Source organism: Harmonia axyridis, chromosome 1 (genome assembly GCF_914767665.1).
Source record: "Harmonia axyridis chromosome 1, icHarAxyr1.1, whole genome shotgun sequence".
NCBI classification, from domain to species: Eukaryota; Metazoa; Arthropoda; class Insecta; order Coleoptera; family Coccinellidae; genus Harmonia; species Harmonia axyridis.
The window spans coordinates 58,108,577-58,125,668 of record NC_059501.1 but is presented as its reverse complement, the minus strand read 5'-3'; the positions used below and the strand labels follow the sequence as shown (position 1 = coordinate 58,125,668).

Below are 17,092 nucleotides of genomic sequence, written 5' to 3'. Positions count from 1 at the left end.
TAGCAAATACTAAAAATCGATTTTTTTTCCTTTTCAAAATTACATGACATGATATACAGTGTGTTTCCAAATTAGACCTGAACTTTGGAGGACGCGTTAGTATGGCTCATTTGCTGTCGTTTGAGCCATATTTAGTGATAACCAAAAATCAATAGTTCGAGTTCTAGTTGAGTTCTAGTGATTTTCAAGAGATTTCTCACTTTATCTCGTTTTTCATCACTTTTTGTACATTGACCAAATTTGATCATAATTTTGGATTATTTTCGTGGTCAGTGAGAAGTCCGGACCTAACACAGTAGGAATAGATGAAGCAGCGAGATGATTGAAAGTAAATTTTAGGAGGAAAGTAACAATTGAAAATGTAGAAAGAGGGCATGTTCTTGAATAAGAAATGGTGGAGGTTATTTCAAACATAATTTTGAAATTTCATTCCATTTCAATAAAAAATATTCAATTCATTACTTTCTTTTCTTTGCTTCTTTCCCCTTTCAAATCAAAATCTGTTGAAACAAAACTAATGCCTACATTCTAACGAAAACTTTTTTAGGAAGAAGAATGTTGTCAAGTTTTTGAAATAATATGTCAAACATAAATTGAGAAATTCGAAAGTTGCAGGCAAATTTATAACATAAATTTACTTTTCTTTTCTTCATTCACCAACAAATCATACTAATTCTTATTCAACATCTAATATAGCATAGTTTTGCTTTTTTCATAAATATCATATCCTTTTCTAATGAAAAAAAAAAAATACAAAATTTATATCAAAATCGGTCAACGTAGAAAAAAATCACGAAAATTGAAGTAAGGTGATAAATTTTTGAAAAACACAAGAACTAAATATCTCGGGAACTATTGATTTTCGGTTATCAATAAATATGGCTCAATCGACAGAAAATGACTGATACTAACACCTCCTTCAAGGTTCACGTCTAATTTCTCATCAAATCAAAATAATCATCAAAAATTTCAGTATTACACGTCAAATCAACCTCGTGTCTATCAATGATAATCTGTGAACTTCAGATGAAGGAAAAAAAAGCGATTTTATTTGTTACGGAAATTGTTATGGTTTACATTTAAAAAAACACAAGTTTGTATTGAAACTTCAAAACTTATTACAATAAAAACAAATGAACCAATGAATTCTACTGAAGAAAGCGCCCGTAAGATGGTTTTTATTCATGTTTATAGAACCAGTAATGAAGAAGTTATGGGAACTTTTCATTTCATCCCATTGTTCAATTTTCTCTTGTAACTTGAAAACAAAAATTATGAGTTTACGGTTTCCTCAGAAGTTGAGCCCGAAGATGTGCCATTCATTTTTTTTTAGCTTAAAGGGATGCTCAGATGCTTTCACTAGACACCGATACATTAGATATTTATTATTCAGATTCATAAGTTATTTTCTTGCAGTGTTTTTGCATTTCGTTATTCTTAGATTTTTTTGGATGGTTGTACTCCGTACTTAGTTGTGTCTTAGAAGACGGTAGACAGCACTATTTGATTTAATTTTCAGTTCAAGCTGGGGCTTCAATTAGCTACAGAGACTGATTTCGCAAATGAGCATCATTAAGGACTGTTGCAATGTCTGCTTAAAATTATGAGCATTTACCACTAATTTGTTAATATCGCCATTGCAATTAGACAAGAGACGCCAGATCATCGAAATAATCATCTAATTATGGGAAATCTTTTCAGATAATAATGTTAGTTATGCAGGTTGTTAATTAAGTGGGCGCATGAACTTTAAACGGTAATACTTCGAGTTAGTTTAAACGTACAAAAAAGTAAGAAAACGGCAGTTGAAATAGGTTCAAGATTATACATTATACAAAAGGAAAATCAGAACAATGTAGTCACTAATTGACATGTACCTATACCCTAAATCAAGTTCTAAGTGGAAGAAACCCCCTGCTTAAGTTAATTATGTATTGGTTAAAAATCAGTATTAAAATCACACAGATATAGGACCATTAATGGTTAAAGTAGAGTCTAAGTAAGATAGAAATATTGGAAACATTCTCTACATGAGTTTTGCCAAGAAATTAGCTTCCTTCAACATTGATGGTATAAAAAATATTTCAAGGACAGATTTTCTTGATAGAGCAACTGACTGAATAGGAAGAAATCCAGTAATAAGTACTTTATACTATTATTATTCGAGAAGAAACCCAAATACTTGTATTGCAGCTGTGTTAATATGTGGATATAAGGAATTAAATCCTTTGGATCGTAAGATAAGTTTTTTCATTTACATATTTTAATAATCAAGGAATACTTTGTCTCAGGTAATCTCTGAATATTTCGCCTGATTAAGTGGAATGTCCCCAACTTTCATCTAGCTCGAAGACTAGCACAAGATTGTGTTCTAACATATACATATGATATGATATTTTGGATCGGTCTGTCGAGTATTCTCTCTCAAGGTGAATATCAATAGTAGACATTTAATGATCTCCAATCCTTGTAGATTATAATAGTTAAATATCAAGACGGTATTCACAAAACATTGACTGAATTCGTTGACATTAGTTTAATTTTGATTCAACTTTAGTACCATTCGGTTGCTCTATGTTAGTAAACCAGTCTTTATACATCTGTATTTAACTACTGAATGCTAATTTTTGTCTTGTATGATGAAAAAAAAATGTAATGTAACAATCAATTTCTATAATCTCACTTTGATATTGAATTTGTTTTATAAGTTAAATAAATGGACGTTTTGTGAGTTCCATGAAATATTGATTGATCGGAGTTTATTTATGTAATATTCTGAATAAACTCCCTTATTTTTATTATTATCTTATTATCTATCAACTCAATTATTTGGATAGTGGATTTAAAATCACCTAAAATTGAACACAAAAACGATGTTATCGTGAAATTAGCATTTTAATATTGTTCAGATGATAATTGTTATAGCCATTAAGAGTGAAAACATCCGCATGTATAATAAGAAATCGATGTTAGAAAAACATCATCAAAAATATATGGTGAAGACCTATTAGAACAGGATTTAAAAAATACAAACGTTCAAAATCTTACCTAACTTAACGACATTCAAAGCGCTATCTTCAAGTACCTGTTCACTGAAATAATCTTTAGTTTTGATTTCCCGTTGTTGAATAAATATTGATTAGATGCAACTCTTATCTGATTATACTGTTAACAAACTGGAACTATAAGATATATTCAAGTACAAACGGGAAGAGTAAATAACATCCGTATAATACAGATTTTGGTTTATTATTTTCGATATGGAGACATCATCTAATTAAAACTTTAGGTAGCGCTGAATTCAACTGATTCAATGCATTCAAGCAGCAGATATGAGCATAGTATAAGGAAAGGATAGTAAGCCAGTGTAGTGCTTTTTTCGATTTTGTTGATGTTGAGCGCCATCTAGTTGTACTCACGTTTAACTCGAATTTTACTTTCAAAAATTGGTCCGTAAAGTGGAGCCCTCTGAAAAAATTGTTGTTATTTTGAAGAACTAAAATATTTGGAATAGAGTGGTTAGAAGATTTCTTTATTTTGAATAAATATTCAATGAATATTCGAATATTCAAATGTAGTGGTAACTTAATAATAACATAAAAATTGTTGGCAATGTCATGCGACCCCTTTTCAACCACGCCGCTGAATGAATTATGGTATTATTTCTGCGCCATTTATAGCTCATGATTCAGCGCTATCTATTATCATAGTATAAAGAAGGATAGTAATCCAACCATACGGGGTTAAAATTTGACGGCGTGGAGTGCACCAATAGATGTCGCTGGGGATTTGCCATCCAGTGCACGTCTTAGCTTATTTCAGGACGAAGCATGTCGTAGCTTGATTCTGGTACATACTTAGGTTTCGGACAAGACGTACCTCGATAACAGATGGTGCTGACCCAATAGATATAGATGTCGCTGTATTTTAAATCTACCCTGGAATCTAAACCAGTGGCGGATACTAAAGTTGGGCGGATTTGAATCGCCTCTTCAAGTTTTTTCGAACGTGATTATATCGAAAAATTAATGATTGATTGTTTTCTCAATTCTGGTATTATTCGCATGTATGTATATTGTATATACTTTGTTTCGGCGTTAGTCTGGAATAAAATTCATTTTCTTCAACCAATAACTGAGAATAAAAATGCGTAAACCCGTTAATCGATTATTAATTTTCTCCAGTTTTTGATAATAAAATGTTTTTTTCCTACAACCCTTTGGCTGCAAACTACCAAACTTTCAAATGTAAATATATGTCATGTGTGGGCTCTTTGGAAATTTTATGAAAAATGAAATATTTCCATACATTTGTAACTTACATGTACATTTGACTTTCATGTTGTTATAAGGAAAATAAATAAATAAAACCGATCGGTATGCTGAGTTTTCGTTATATTTACATAAACATAATATATAATATGGCACAATTTCATACATTTTGCGTATATCCAAAACGCCCATAATGATTTGGATGAAATTTGGTATTAGGATGGTGTTTTGAAAAACATCATTAAAAAAAAAACTTATTTGATAACTATTTATGATAGCCTTTCCAAATGAGAACACCGGGCAAAGCTCGGTCGTCAGGGTACTAATTCCTAATACATGCACATGTATTTTACGTAAAAGAAGCAATTTGATTATGCAATTCCGGACATTTTCCCTTCGATAATAAAATGTGATTCGAACAGACAAATAATAAATCAAATCTTGATATATAATAAAATTGTAAGGGATCCGACGTCTGTACATGAGAGATATTTGAAGAAAACCAATGCTGGGAGATCTTATATGAGTATTAGAAGGCAGAACAACCATTTTTAAATTTTTTGTCTGTCTGTCTGTCTGTCTTTTTGTCTGTATGTAAATTCGTTTGCGCATCACGCAGAAACTACAGCACAGAATTTTATGCGGTTTTCACAGTTGTGTTCCTGAAGATCTAACTTAAAATCTGGTATAGGTTTCATTTTCATACGCCCTCCAGAAGTAAAAAAAATCGAAAAATACGAATCCCAACGCAGGTGAAACCGCGGGCACAGCTAGTATCAAATAAAATATTCATTTATATTAATTAATTAATTTATATAGCAGAAGTTTTTGTCAATCTGAATCCTTGTGTATGAAATGAGTCTCTGTGAATAATATAATAGTATTCTATGATAATATCATAAAATCAGAATCATTGACAATCTTTTTGAATATAACTCAACAATCTTCATTTTTCTAAAATTTCCTAGAAAATATTAAGAAGGTATATCGTAAATAATCATGGTGAAAGTTTCAATTGTAAATATTTCAGTTTTTGATAGTTTTCAGGAATTCAACCCTTCTTTAAATTTGTTTTAATGACCTTAATTAGCTCTTGGATATCGTAAATAATCATGGTGAAAGTTTCAATTGTAAATATTTCAGTTTTTGATAGTTTCCAGGAATTCAACCCTTCTTTAAGTTTATTTTAATGACCTTAATTAGCTCTTGGATATCGTAAATAATCATGGTGAAAGTTTCAATTGTAAATATTTCAGTTTTTGATAGTTACCAAGAATTCTACCCTTCTAATTTAAAAATAAAGTTAATTCACCACTGAATTCCTCCAAGACTATCATATTTTTTATGACAATTGCTAACAATCCAATACCCAGTGTCGTAGCAATCACAAATTGGAGCGGTACCTTTCATCTCATTTCATAGTTATTTCTGGAAACTGTTCATTTGAATCCCCATCAAATGGGGTAAAATTTTGTATACATTACGTGAGTTATACATGTTTATTCATTCGAAGAAATTAACCCTCGAGCCCGAAGGGTGAGTTAGTCAAACTTTCTTTTCATGAATAAACATTCATTTAACTACCTACCATACCTGCAAACTGTATTCTATCGAAATAATAAATACCTACGAATTTTGAAAAGACTATTTTATTATTTATTCCCCAATAGCTGAATTATTTTAAATTGAAAAATTTAGCTGAGACATAATGTCTGTTTATTCTACAAATTATTATTAATGGTTATTGTGCAAGCAAAACCATACTATGGCAAAACCCACTGAAAATTGGATCTTTCTTCAGAAATGCACAATAACCTTATTGAAAAAATAGTCAACTCTTTATGAAATCAATGAAATTCACCTTGGAAGGAACATTTCGAAATGACCATTCGCTACAGCCATTGTACAAAAATTCTGAACACAAAGCAACAGCGTTATTTATCAAGAAATCAATAACATGGACTATACACGCCACTGTCTCGGTCTTCTTTCATATTGTTAAGTCTACAATAACGTCTGTTCGAGTTGATTACAGTTCTGTAGATATACGAAAATATAGAAAACTTCATTCCTATCTTCTTGTACCGGCAGAAAAGTATCAGTTCCTTAAAATAACTGCATTTTTTTTGGAGGTCGCCACTTTAAAGACCATTTTTATTGCAGTATTACAACGTGAACACCAGATGGCTCTCGAAATCGCTTCAAATCGCTTTAACATTAGGACTGTCTTACTATCCTTCTTTATACTATGCTATGGTATGAGATACTAGACAAATAGAGAAAGCTGTAGCCAGTGGCGACGCCAGCTTTCAAAAACAGGGGTGGCCAAGAGGGGGCCGGATTATTTTGGGGGGGGGGGCAAAGTAAAGCGAAATTAAAGTTCTGCTAATCTTTTAACCTTAGTATGTCAAATTTAAGGAGAGGGGGGGGCTGGAAGTGCGTTCTTTGTGGAGAAACTCGACAATTGAGTGAAATATCCTATCAATGTTATGCTTTAATTTCCGCGCGCTTCATGTCAAGTTTGATAGTTCATGTTGGGGACAAAATTTGCTCACCGAAAATGACATATGCTCCCTATATCTATGTTTACTACTATAAGTACAATTTGCTGCATTTTCTGAGCCTCCTTTGTCTGCTTACTTGGTTGTCGACATAACAAGGTCACAATTACACCTTGATTTCAATCTCTTCAAATAACATATAAACTCTTTATCAGTAAATCTGTGGAATCCCGCTTAACAGTTGCTATTTATTAATGGTGCAAGTGAAACGTTCGTCCGTTTGGAATACGGTTTTCTGTTCAGAATCGGCTGATATACATATTTTATCGTCACCTACCTCCAGCTCACTGTTGCGATAAGAATGGAGAGACATTAAACTCTCAACCAGAAGATTTGTGGATGTAATAAAATACCTGTTGCATATTTACGTCGTTCCAAGTTTTTTTCTGTGCGGGGAACGCGAAGTTCAAGGTCGTTGTGCCTGTTGACGGATACTCCGAATTCTCTTCGTAGTTTTCGGAATATCGATGGAGTTAACGGAGGTAACTTTACATTGTTCCCACTACCGCGGTTCCTGCAACCTGACACCTTCAGTTTTTCAAACGCAAATGCGAAAATGTCGCGGAAACATCAACAAGGTGTTTCAAAAGTACTTTGACAAGCTTGAGGGGGTGATTACTCACAATATTCTAATATGAATTGTCCAAATAAATATATGCCCGGAAACGCTTCGTTTCCAAAATACAATTATTGAAATTTTATTTTTATTTTCGTTTTTTTTTTAATAACTTTCGAAATACAGATATCAATTGAACGAAAATTGGTATTGAGGTGTTGAGTTCAAACCAGATGTTATTATTACTCTCATTCGTAGGGGATACCCTTTCTCTTCTGTGGAGGTTATAATTTTTTTTGGAATTACTTCTAGTACATTTTTCATTGAAATAATCGATTCCTCTATCATATCTACCTTGTTACAAATCGCTATAAGTAACCGTTTTCTACATATTTGCACTTGAAAATTTCAAGGCTGATAATAATCGAAGCGTGTTGAAGTTATTACCATTATTTTGCATTTGTCACAACAAGAATGCTTAGGAAATTAATTTGACGTTTAGGTAAGTAGTTTCTATTTTTTGTAGGCGGCGCCACCTATCTCATTACTATTTCCTGGTTCGAAAATTATTCAAAAAAAAAAAAACAATAGAACTTTAAAACCTTGTATCTTGAAAACGAAGTGTTTCCGAACATATACAGGGTGATTCGCCGGGATGGCCCATTGGACGTTTATGGAAAACTAATCAAAATTTTGAGCTGAAAATTTGCATATTGAGGTTTGAGACAATGATCTTTCTGCCTACAATATTTTCAGATCCCTAGAACTTCCGGTTATACTTGAAACAGACTACTACTTCCTTATTTCAAATGGCATACCCAGTATATTATTGCATTATTAGATGAAATGGTGGTGATGAGAACTCCCATTTTTTGAATATATCGATAAAAAAAGCTTTTTTCCAACTTTTTTTCTTTTTCGGTTCTGCAAATAAGATTATAAGATTGTTTGCGGTTATAAGATTGTTTGCGGTTTGGACCAAAAATGTTAAGGTTGTTCAAGAGAAGATCATGAACTTGGACAACTCAAATTCATCAAAACTGAAGATTTGCAAATTAAAACCTATATTTTTTATTTTTATGTACAAAATAGTAGGGGTTACTCGAGCAAACCCTATACCTAAAATGAATACTTTAAGAGTTATCGAGGAAGAACCTTAAACGTATGAACAGACCGACGCGGGACTGCGGGAGCGGGAAAAAACTTTTGCGGGATGGTAATCAACGGCACCTTTTTTTTTATAAGAATCTCATTAACTCATGTCAAGTTTTTATCCAAGCTATGGCATATTGCCGAAATTGTCGTCAAAAAAGCAATCTAATGATGCATGAATAATATCACCCCCAAACTGTAATGTTAGCACTTACATTTTCGAAAATTCTATATTTTAGTTTTATCTCATTTATATATTTAAATATTCAAACATTTTTCGTTCGGAAAAGAGTGAAATAATATTCCAACTTCTAATGCACTTTAGCTAGTGAAACATATAGGCTTTTGAATAATTTATTGTTTCAACTGAATCGATCGATTGTTAACTTCAAACATTGGAACATGTGTAGATAAAAATCAGTATGTGCACGGACATCATACATTTCAATGTATATGAAACAAGAGCATATTTAAAAACCTCGATGTAGTAATTGGTTTCCCGAATAAGCTGACATAATTATATTGACAGACTTCTTCTTCATCCAAACAACATCATTTCCATCCTTTCCTTCCATCAAAAAGTGACGACGATATATTATAATTAAATCTGAAAACAAAAAAAAATAACCAGAAAGGAGTAATAAATGTTATAGTTTTCATTTAATTGATTTGAAGTTAACGACCCATTCTAAAAACGAATGTGCAACTGAATGGATAGCTTGGAAACCACCATGAAATTTATAAATCGGACAAATATTCACCAAGTGGTCAATGGTTTCTTCTATACCACACTCACATAGTGAGCTTCCAATAGAATGCCATTTGAAGAGCATACTATTGCAACGACCATGATCAGTTTTAAGTCGATTTGAAGTACACCAAATTTTCCTGGGAAGATTGAAACCTAGAACTTCCTCTGACGGATCAACGCTTAGACTATTGTTGAAGACATTACAAAAATTCCATTTCAAACCCCAAATTTCCTTGTCACTTTCATTATATTGAAGGAAAGTATTAATCCATAAAGGTTGACGTGACTTAAGTCTACCAGTTCTAGTCTCTGGTAGGTAAGATACAATTGGAAATAAGTTCTGGTAGAAATGAAATTCACCTCAAGATTTCTTGACTGGAACCTTACTACGAATATGAGGCGGAACTATATGTGATAGCACCGGAAACTAATGTAAAGGTGTGTAATGGTTCCACTAATCATTTTTATAGAAACATTAAGCTTTGCATCAATTTTATGAACATGGAGCACTATTGAACCAAACGGAACTCAGAACAACAATATTCAGCAGCAGAAAAATGAAGGACGAGGCTGCTGGCGTACGAAGAGTGATGGCATCAGCACCAAATGAAGAACCAGTTAATTTTTTGAAGAATAGTATTCTTCGACTTCAATTTTGTACTCAGATTTTCCAAGTGGACCTTGAAATTCAAAACAGAATTAAGTTCAACTGCAAGATATTCGGGACTATAATTATGATGCAAGACGGAATTAATGAGAGTTTTGATTGTCTAAATTTCTCTTGATTATTTAAATGAAAACAGGAAACTCCGAAATCAAAATGACGAAACACAAGAGCAATATCATTAGCATAAATTATTTTCTCAGGGATGTCACACAAGTATAAATTTAGAAATATGAGAGACAAACCCGATCCCTGTGGAAGTCCATTATTTACCGGTTTGAAACTACTACTTTTGTTATCAACAAGTCTCCTGTCAGATAACATATTTCCAATCAAACGAAACATTTTCTCACATTTCAAATGATTATAGTGTTTATGAATCTTTCGACAGTGTATCATACGCTGGCGCTGTAGAAAAATCCACGAAGGCAGTACCTATTTTCAACTTATTATTTAAACCTGATTCAATGAAAGTAGTAAGACTGAGAACCTGATCAGAATTTGTATTTTTTCTAAAACCTCCCTGACAATTTTACACAGCACCTTCAACATATGGTTCAAACCTGAATAGAATCAACCAAAATTTCAAATGTAACACCCGAAAGACTCATAGAAATTCATTTGGAAGATGATCCAAACTCAATATATCATAAAAATAACATAATTCTCAATATCTCATTTAAAAACAAATTACTTGCGTAAAGATATGGTTAGCAATTACCATCCGTGGTTTGTTTTGGTTCTTCATAGCACAATAAATATCCCGACAAGAAACTCTCTAGTTCAGGAAATAATAGCAAAATACGTCATCGATGAGAAAGCCTTTTTCCGATATCTTTCATGCAGGCCCCATTCAAGCTTATCTTTTGCAGACCTATTGTGTCAATTCAAAACGCACGATAAGGTAATAGTTTTTTCATCGCGACACCTGTATTTTCACCGTTTAATAAGAATTCATTCCTACGATAAGTAGTTTGTATGATTGGGTAATCATTTGTTGGCGCACTGCAGACCGGTGTAATAACTTGCAGGGAATGCGAGGAATATAGGCTTATCGTCTATTTTTTTTTTACAGTTCGAAAGACGATGAGATTGACAGCAATTGTGTGGTGAGGGCTAGAGGACTTCCTTGGCAGAGCAGCGACCAGGATATTGCCAAGTTTTTCAGAGGACTTAATGTGGCTAAGTGAGTAAACTTTTACATGATCTAACTTTGTGATTCATACTTGAGTCTTAAACCAGCTCCTGTTATTCAGATCGCATTCATCGAGCAGATGGTAAATTATTTAATGATAAAGTATTAAACATTTGCACGATGAATACTCCTTCGGATGACTCAAAAGTTTCACTATGCAATCTTAGTAAAGTGATGTATATCCCAGTGTGTGAACTAATTCTTTCAGATCTTGTTGTTATGCTTAAGAATTCAAAATGTGTTTTGTTCATTGCTAAATGTAATTTTAGAGTGTTCCTTTTCTGAGCTGATAGTGGCCTCAAATTTAGCGAGTACATATATTTATAATACCTACAACTCTAACATGTAGATCACAATGTGGAATATTATATTCTTTGGACCTATTGAAATTTACTTTAAACTTAAGCAGAAGATGCATCATGAACAAAAACTATTAGATGAGTATCGCTAAACTTTCTGGTTCTCAAAATAATAACGTAGGTTTTCATTCCTACCGACACTCCATATTTCGTGAAGTCAACAGTGTCTAACCCCTCTTTCTTCACGCTGAAAACAGAAATCTTATCGGAGAAGATTCAAACACAACTGTCATAATTTATCAAAGTTGTTCTTCAATTCGCCGATAAGGCCAAAGGTACGGTAGAACTCGAGTCATTATTACACACAACATGGAATCGTAGTCAGTAGAGAAATGATAAGATGCGAGACTTTGTACATAATGTTGTCTGGGTTATGATATACCACGTGAATTGGTTTGCGGTCAGTGACTATGGGACGTGGTCAATAGAGTGAAAATATTGTGTTTTTTTGGATACTCATAATATTTCTTGGTGAGTTCATGATAGCAATTTCGAAGTCTTCGGGACAAAAAATATCTGTAGTTTCGTCATCAGAAATTAACCTTGTTGTAACTTTGCATTGATGATTAAAAAACGGCTGAAATGGGGTCACTCGGAGTTAATGATGAGCTAATAAATGTTTTGTTTCATTTCTCTACATTCGATTCGAATTGAGAAGATAACCTACTTGTAAAGAAGCAGATTCCAAAATGAATGTTGCACATTTTTGGGAACAAACTTCAACAACAAAACTTATTCACAGTAAGTTTGCGTTGAAAAAAATATTGGAAATAAACAAAATGAAAACAACAACAAACCATAACAATATAATATGCTATTTGTTTGGATGCCCCGTTTATAAGGTCTAGATTTATCACAGCATCGTTACACCAGATTTGTTGGTTTTTTTAAGAAAGTCATAACATACAACCGCAAAAATATAGTTCTCCGACACGCAACTTTACATTTGCAAAATTCATCAAGAATAAACAATTCTACAATTTGTGGGTAATGAGACTAATGAGGATTATATTCCAAAACCTATTGTGACCAACGCAGATCAGTTCTTTCTTCGGTTAACAGTATACAAATTTCTATTGCTCATGATAAATAGTGTGTTTTTTATGTGGCATTTTGCACCTTCCTGTTGAAATCACTCTTTTTGCGCATCTATAATAATTGACTCCGTAGAGAGTTTCGAATCATAATTCAATACCTTGCATCATTCTCAGTAAACCCTTTGCCATATTCGTTTTCGAAGAACCAATTTTTCGTTATATTGAATTCAAATCGACTTTGACATATTATTTGTCCATCTTCTTAACAGAGGAATCATTGCATCATGTATTTCAAAACTCTCATGTTTGAATATGATGCAGCAAGTTGTTCTCTTTCATTGAAAACCAAAAAAAACTATCGGTAATTTCTGATCAGATCAGATCTATGCTTTTAGTTGTTGTAGGATTTTAAGAGGGTTGATAGAGACACATTCCTGATAAACTCACAAATAAATCGCAAGAAGCGAAAGCTGATCATTCTATATCCTCCCTTTTTGCGATGAGGCACTCCACCAAGTGTATCCTAAAAACATTATAGACCTCTTTGAAATGTAGGCCAATGTTGTTTTATCTTGTTGAAACCGAATATCTCCCAACTTCAATTTCTTCAGAAAAAATCTTCGAATGCGTTTTTGAAACCAAACTATGGCTTCAAGTTGATGTATTCTATGCAATTTTGAAGAAATTTTGTGACAGATCCACTCAAATGAAAATGGTCTTATAACTAAAAAAAAACAATTGTGCCCGCTTTATCGGTTCTTAAGAAGTGCCTTTGGGAAGTAAAGACGCTTTTGGACATAGGGGGTTGTCCATTAATCACGTGATCTTTTTTTAGCATTTTTTAACCCCCCTCCCCCATTGGTGATACGTAGTAAGGTTTAAGACCACCCCCCTCCCCCTTCTCAACATCACGTGTATTTTTAGTACCTACAACGAATCTTAAAATTTTCTGAATATTATCTTAATTTAAATACAGGTATAAACTATAATCTTATTTTATTCTGAAATTAAGGACCATAATAAAAATGTCTACACCAGGTTGCAAGTTTTTTTTTGATTGCCATAACAATAATAATAAACGAAGAGTGTAATCATAGGAAAAACATGTATTGTACAAGTACATGAATATATTTAATGTAGTCAAGGTCACTACACGCCGCGCCGTCCCGCTTAATATTTGTTTAAAAATCGCGCGTTTGACGAAAAAATAAATACACGTGATATCTTACTACACCCCCCCTCCCCCTTGTGATATTTTCGTGATTTTTATCAAACCCCTCCCCCCCCTTTCAAGCCTCACGTGATTAATGGACAACCCCTAAAGTGTACAAATTAGAACTTATAGGAATGGTTTATTATCAGAAAGTCCAAGAATGAACGCTTATGTATGGATATATTTATTCTTTAATGATCCGACAAGCCATCTGACTCTATTCTTTCGTCTTGTCGTATTCGAGTTTTTCTTGAGTTCATTATAATTGAGCTGAAAGCAAGCTAAACTCACAATCGTGTCTATTCAAACAAAAAGTATTGAATAGATAGAATATTTCGACGAAAATCCAAGTAATTTGAGTAGTACTGCTGAGCGTATTACGTATATAAAGCTCTTAATTAGATCAAAAAAAAATTATATGAAGTAGATTTCGAACAATGTATTTATTCATTTGTTATTTTCAGGGGTGGTGTAGCACTTTGCCTGTCACCACAAGGAAGACGTAACGGAGAAGCTTTGGTACGATTTATTAATCAAGAACATCGAGACATGGCCCTCAAAAGACACAAGCACCACATAGGCTCCAGGTACATCGAGGTGTATAGAGCTTCTGGAGATGATTTCCTTTCCGTCGCAGGTGGATCTAATTGCGAAGCGCAGGCGTTTTTGTCTCGTGGTGCAGCTGTCATTGTCAGAATGAGAGGTCTGCCCTATGACTGTACTGCGAAACAAGTGGTACGTGCAACATTCAACCTTTTATTTTGAAAAATGCAATGTACTAACTCTGTCGCCAAAATAATGCATGACATTGTTAAATTTTTCTATAATTGAGCTGTATCCCTATAAGAGAAATATTCTCTATTAATAACGAGCGTTCATTTAGATTTGTGGTCTAGTGTGCTGTGCCAATCTATTACGCACAACTTTTTGTACTTTTGCAAAGTGTTGTTGAACACTTTGCAATGTAACCCTGATGAAGCCGCTTAGACGGCGAAACAATTGTCGTAAATTATTAAAAACTGTGGAAAATAGTAAGTGTTTACAATTATTTTTTACCAAATCAATTTGATTATCCACCAAGTGAGGACTGAATCAATTAAATATCAATAGAATGTCACAGCAGGCCTAATGGACGCCTATCTCTAGATTCCAACACTCTCTCCTTCATAGGGATTGGTCCACATCTATCCATCTTGGGTTTTCCTTGAATAAAAAATGTAATTGAAATAAATAAAAAATATTGGATCATCTCTAAATGTCGAATCTCTATGGTCTCTAAGGTTTGCATCGTTAATTCTATCCACCTATCGGTACTTCCGATTGCTTTCCCATAAGGTACTTCTGGAGTTTGTTGATTATCTACCTCTAATTCATCTATTTCACTCTTCTTCAGTCTATTACCATCTGATTACCATGGGATTAATTTGTGGTTTGCAGTATAGCATATGCAATCTTTCTCATATGCTCAGTGTTTGGTTTATCTTTTCTTTGTTTAACTCTATGTTTATTCCGAGAAAACTTATATGCTTTCTGAGATCTTTGATTTCGTTCGTCTAAAATGACCTTTTATCTCTGAGCTTGTTTTATTAATACTAGCCAGCAATATGTCATCAACTCATATAATTAGTAATGTCATTTTACTAAGCTTTTTTCCAAGCATACAGACATGGTTCATGTCATTCATTTTTCAATCGAAGTCTTTGAGTTTCTTTGGTGAACCTCTTGTTTAATCTCTTCAAACCATTCAGAGCTTTCTCTGATTTACAGACTTTTGACCTTCTGGTGTTATCGCCCACCTCTTTACCACCTGGGTCTTCTATTTACATCTCTTGGTTAAAGGTTTTTTTGAGGAATATTCTCGCAACATCTAAGCGAATACAAGCATCTAGATAATATTTATTTATTATGGAAATCATAGCTCTAGTTGATGGTAGTCTAGAGACAGGTGAATTAGTCTTTTTCGAGCCTTAGATATATCAATATTCAAAATTAATGATAATTTTTGCTTTGTAACCGGTAACTTCGGCATTAGTTTCTTCTTAAACAGCTATTGGCTTTTTTCTATGCAATTTCTTCCTTTATCGACATTTTTGTCGATATTTCGATAACTAATTCTGACATTCGACGAATTGTAATTAATTGTTCGTTGAGGTTGTTGAGAATCCATAAACCAAAAAAATTTCAATTACAAATCATGAAATGCCTTATTTAATTATCGAAACATTGACCTTCAGTTTCTTTGTATGTTTTCCGGAAGTCACAGACTACACAACTCAGTTAGAAATTGCGATTTTTCCTTAGTTCAAATTTTACTCGATAACACTTGAAGTTTTCATTTGAGGTATACGATTTTCTGAAGTAACCCCTCTCTTTTTATACGTAGAATTGAATGAAAGAATAAAAATTATAGGTGGTAATTTGAAAATCTTGAGTTTTGATGAATTTGAATTGTCCAAGTTCATGATCTTCTCATGAACACTCTGTACATTTTTGGTCCAAACAGTCTCATAACACTACGTATTGTCAAAATCTAAAATGAGAAAGTTTTCTCGAAACAAACTTTTCCTGTAGAAATATTAAAAAAATGTGGGTCCTCGACGCACCCATTCATTACATAACAATCTCATTAACTCATGAACCGTTGAGTTTATACCCAAGGTATGGCATATTTCTGAATTTGTCATCAAATAAGCTATCTCAGAAACTATAGAAGAAAATAAAAGTATGAAAGTCTTGAGATTGAACCAAACGAGGGGGAAACAAAAAATTATAAAAATAAAAAACAAACATGGAATGATGGTTACAGATAGGCAGGAAATTAAACGGGAAATACAAAAATTCTACGAACAGCTTTATCAAACGACTATACCAAAACAAGTAGGACCTCCCAAACACATCATAAACGTAGGCTCAGAGGACATACCTGAGATATCATCATCAGAAATCAAATACGCACTCCAACAGATGAGAAATGGCAGAAGCCCAGGAGAAGATCGAATAACACCGGAGATGCTGAAGATGGGTGGAAGAGCATTGACGAAGACAATAGGCGTGCTACTAAATAAATGCCTAATGGATGGAAAAATTCCGAAATCGTGGAAAAGTGCAGAGGTTGTGCTGATATACAAAAAGGGAGATCATACAAATATAGAAAACTATAGGCCAATAAGCCTGCTGTCACACCTGTATAAACTTTTCACCAGGATTGTCAACAATCGACTGAATAAAAAACTGGATTCCTACCAACCAACAGAGCAAGCAGGTTTTCGAAAGGGCTTTAACACCAACGACCATCTGCGAACAATTAAAACAATAATTGAAAAAACAACGGAA

General features: G+C 33.3%; 1 protein-coding gene across 3 annotated transcripts in view; it reads left to right on the top strand.

Annotated features, from left to right (window-relative positions):
- The window catches only part of LOC123670604 (RNA-binding protein fusilli), a 104,808-nt gene that overhangs the window by 70,533 nt on the left and 17,183 nt on the right, over window positions 1-17,092 (top strand). For all 3 annotated transcript variants that reach the window (XM_045604116.1, XM_045604117.1, XM_045604115.1), the window contains 2 exons: window positions 11,031-11,141; window positions 14,224-14,494. In XM_045604116.1, the coding sequence (XP_045460072.1) occupies window positions 11,031-11,141; window positions 14,224-14,494 (382 nt within the window). The remainder of the gene's footprint in view (window positions 1-11,030; window positions 11,142-14,223; window positions 14,495-17,092) is intronic.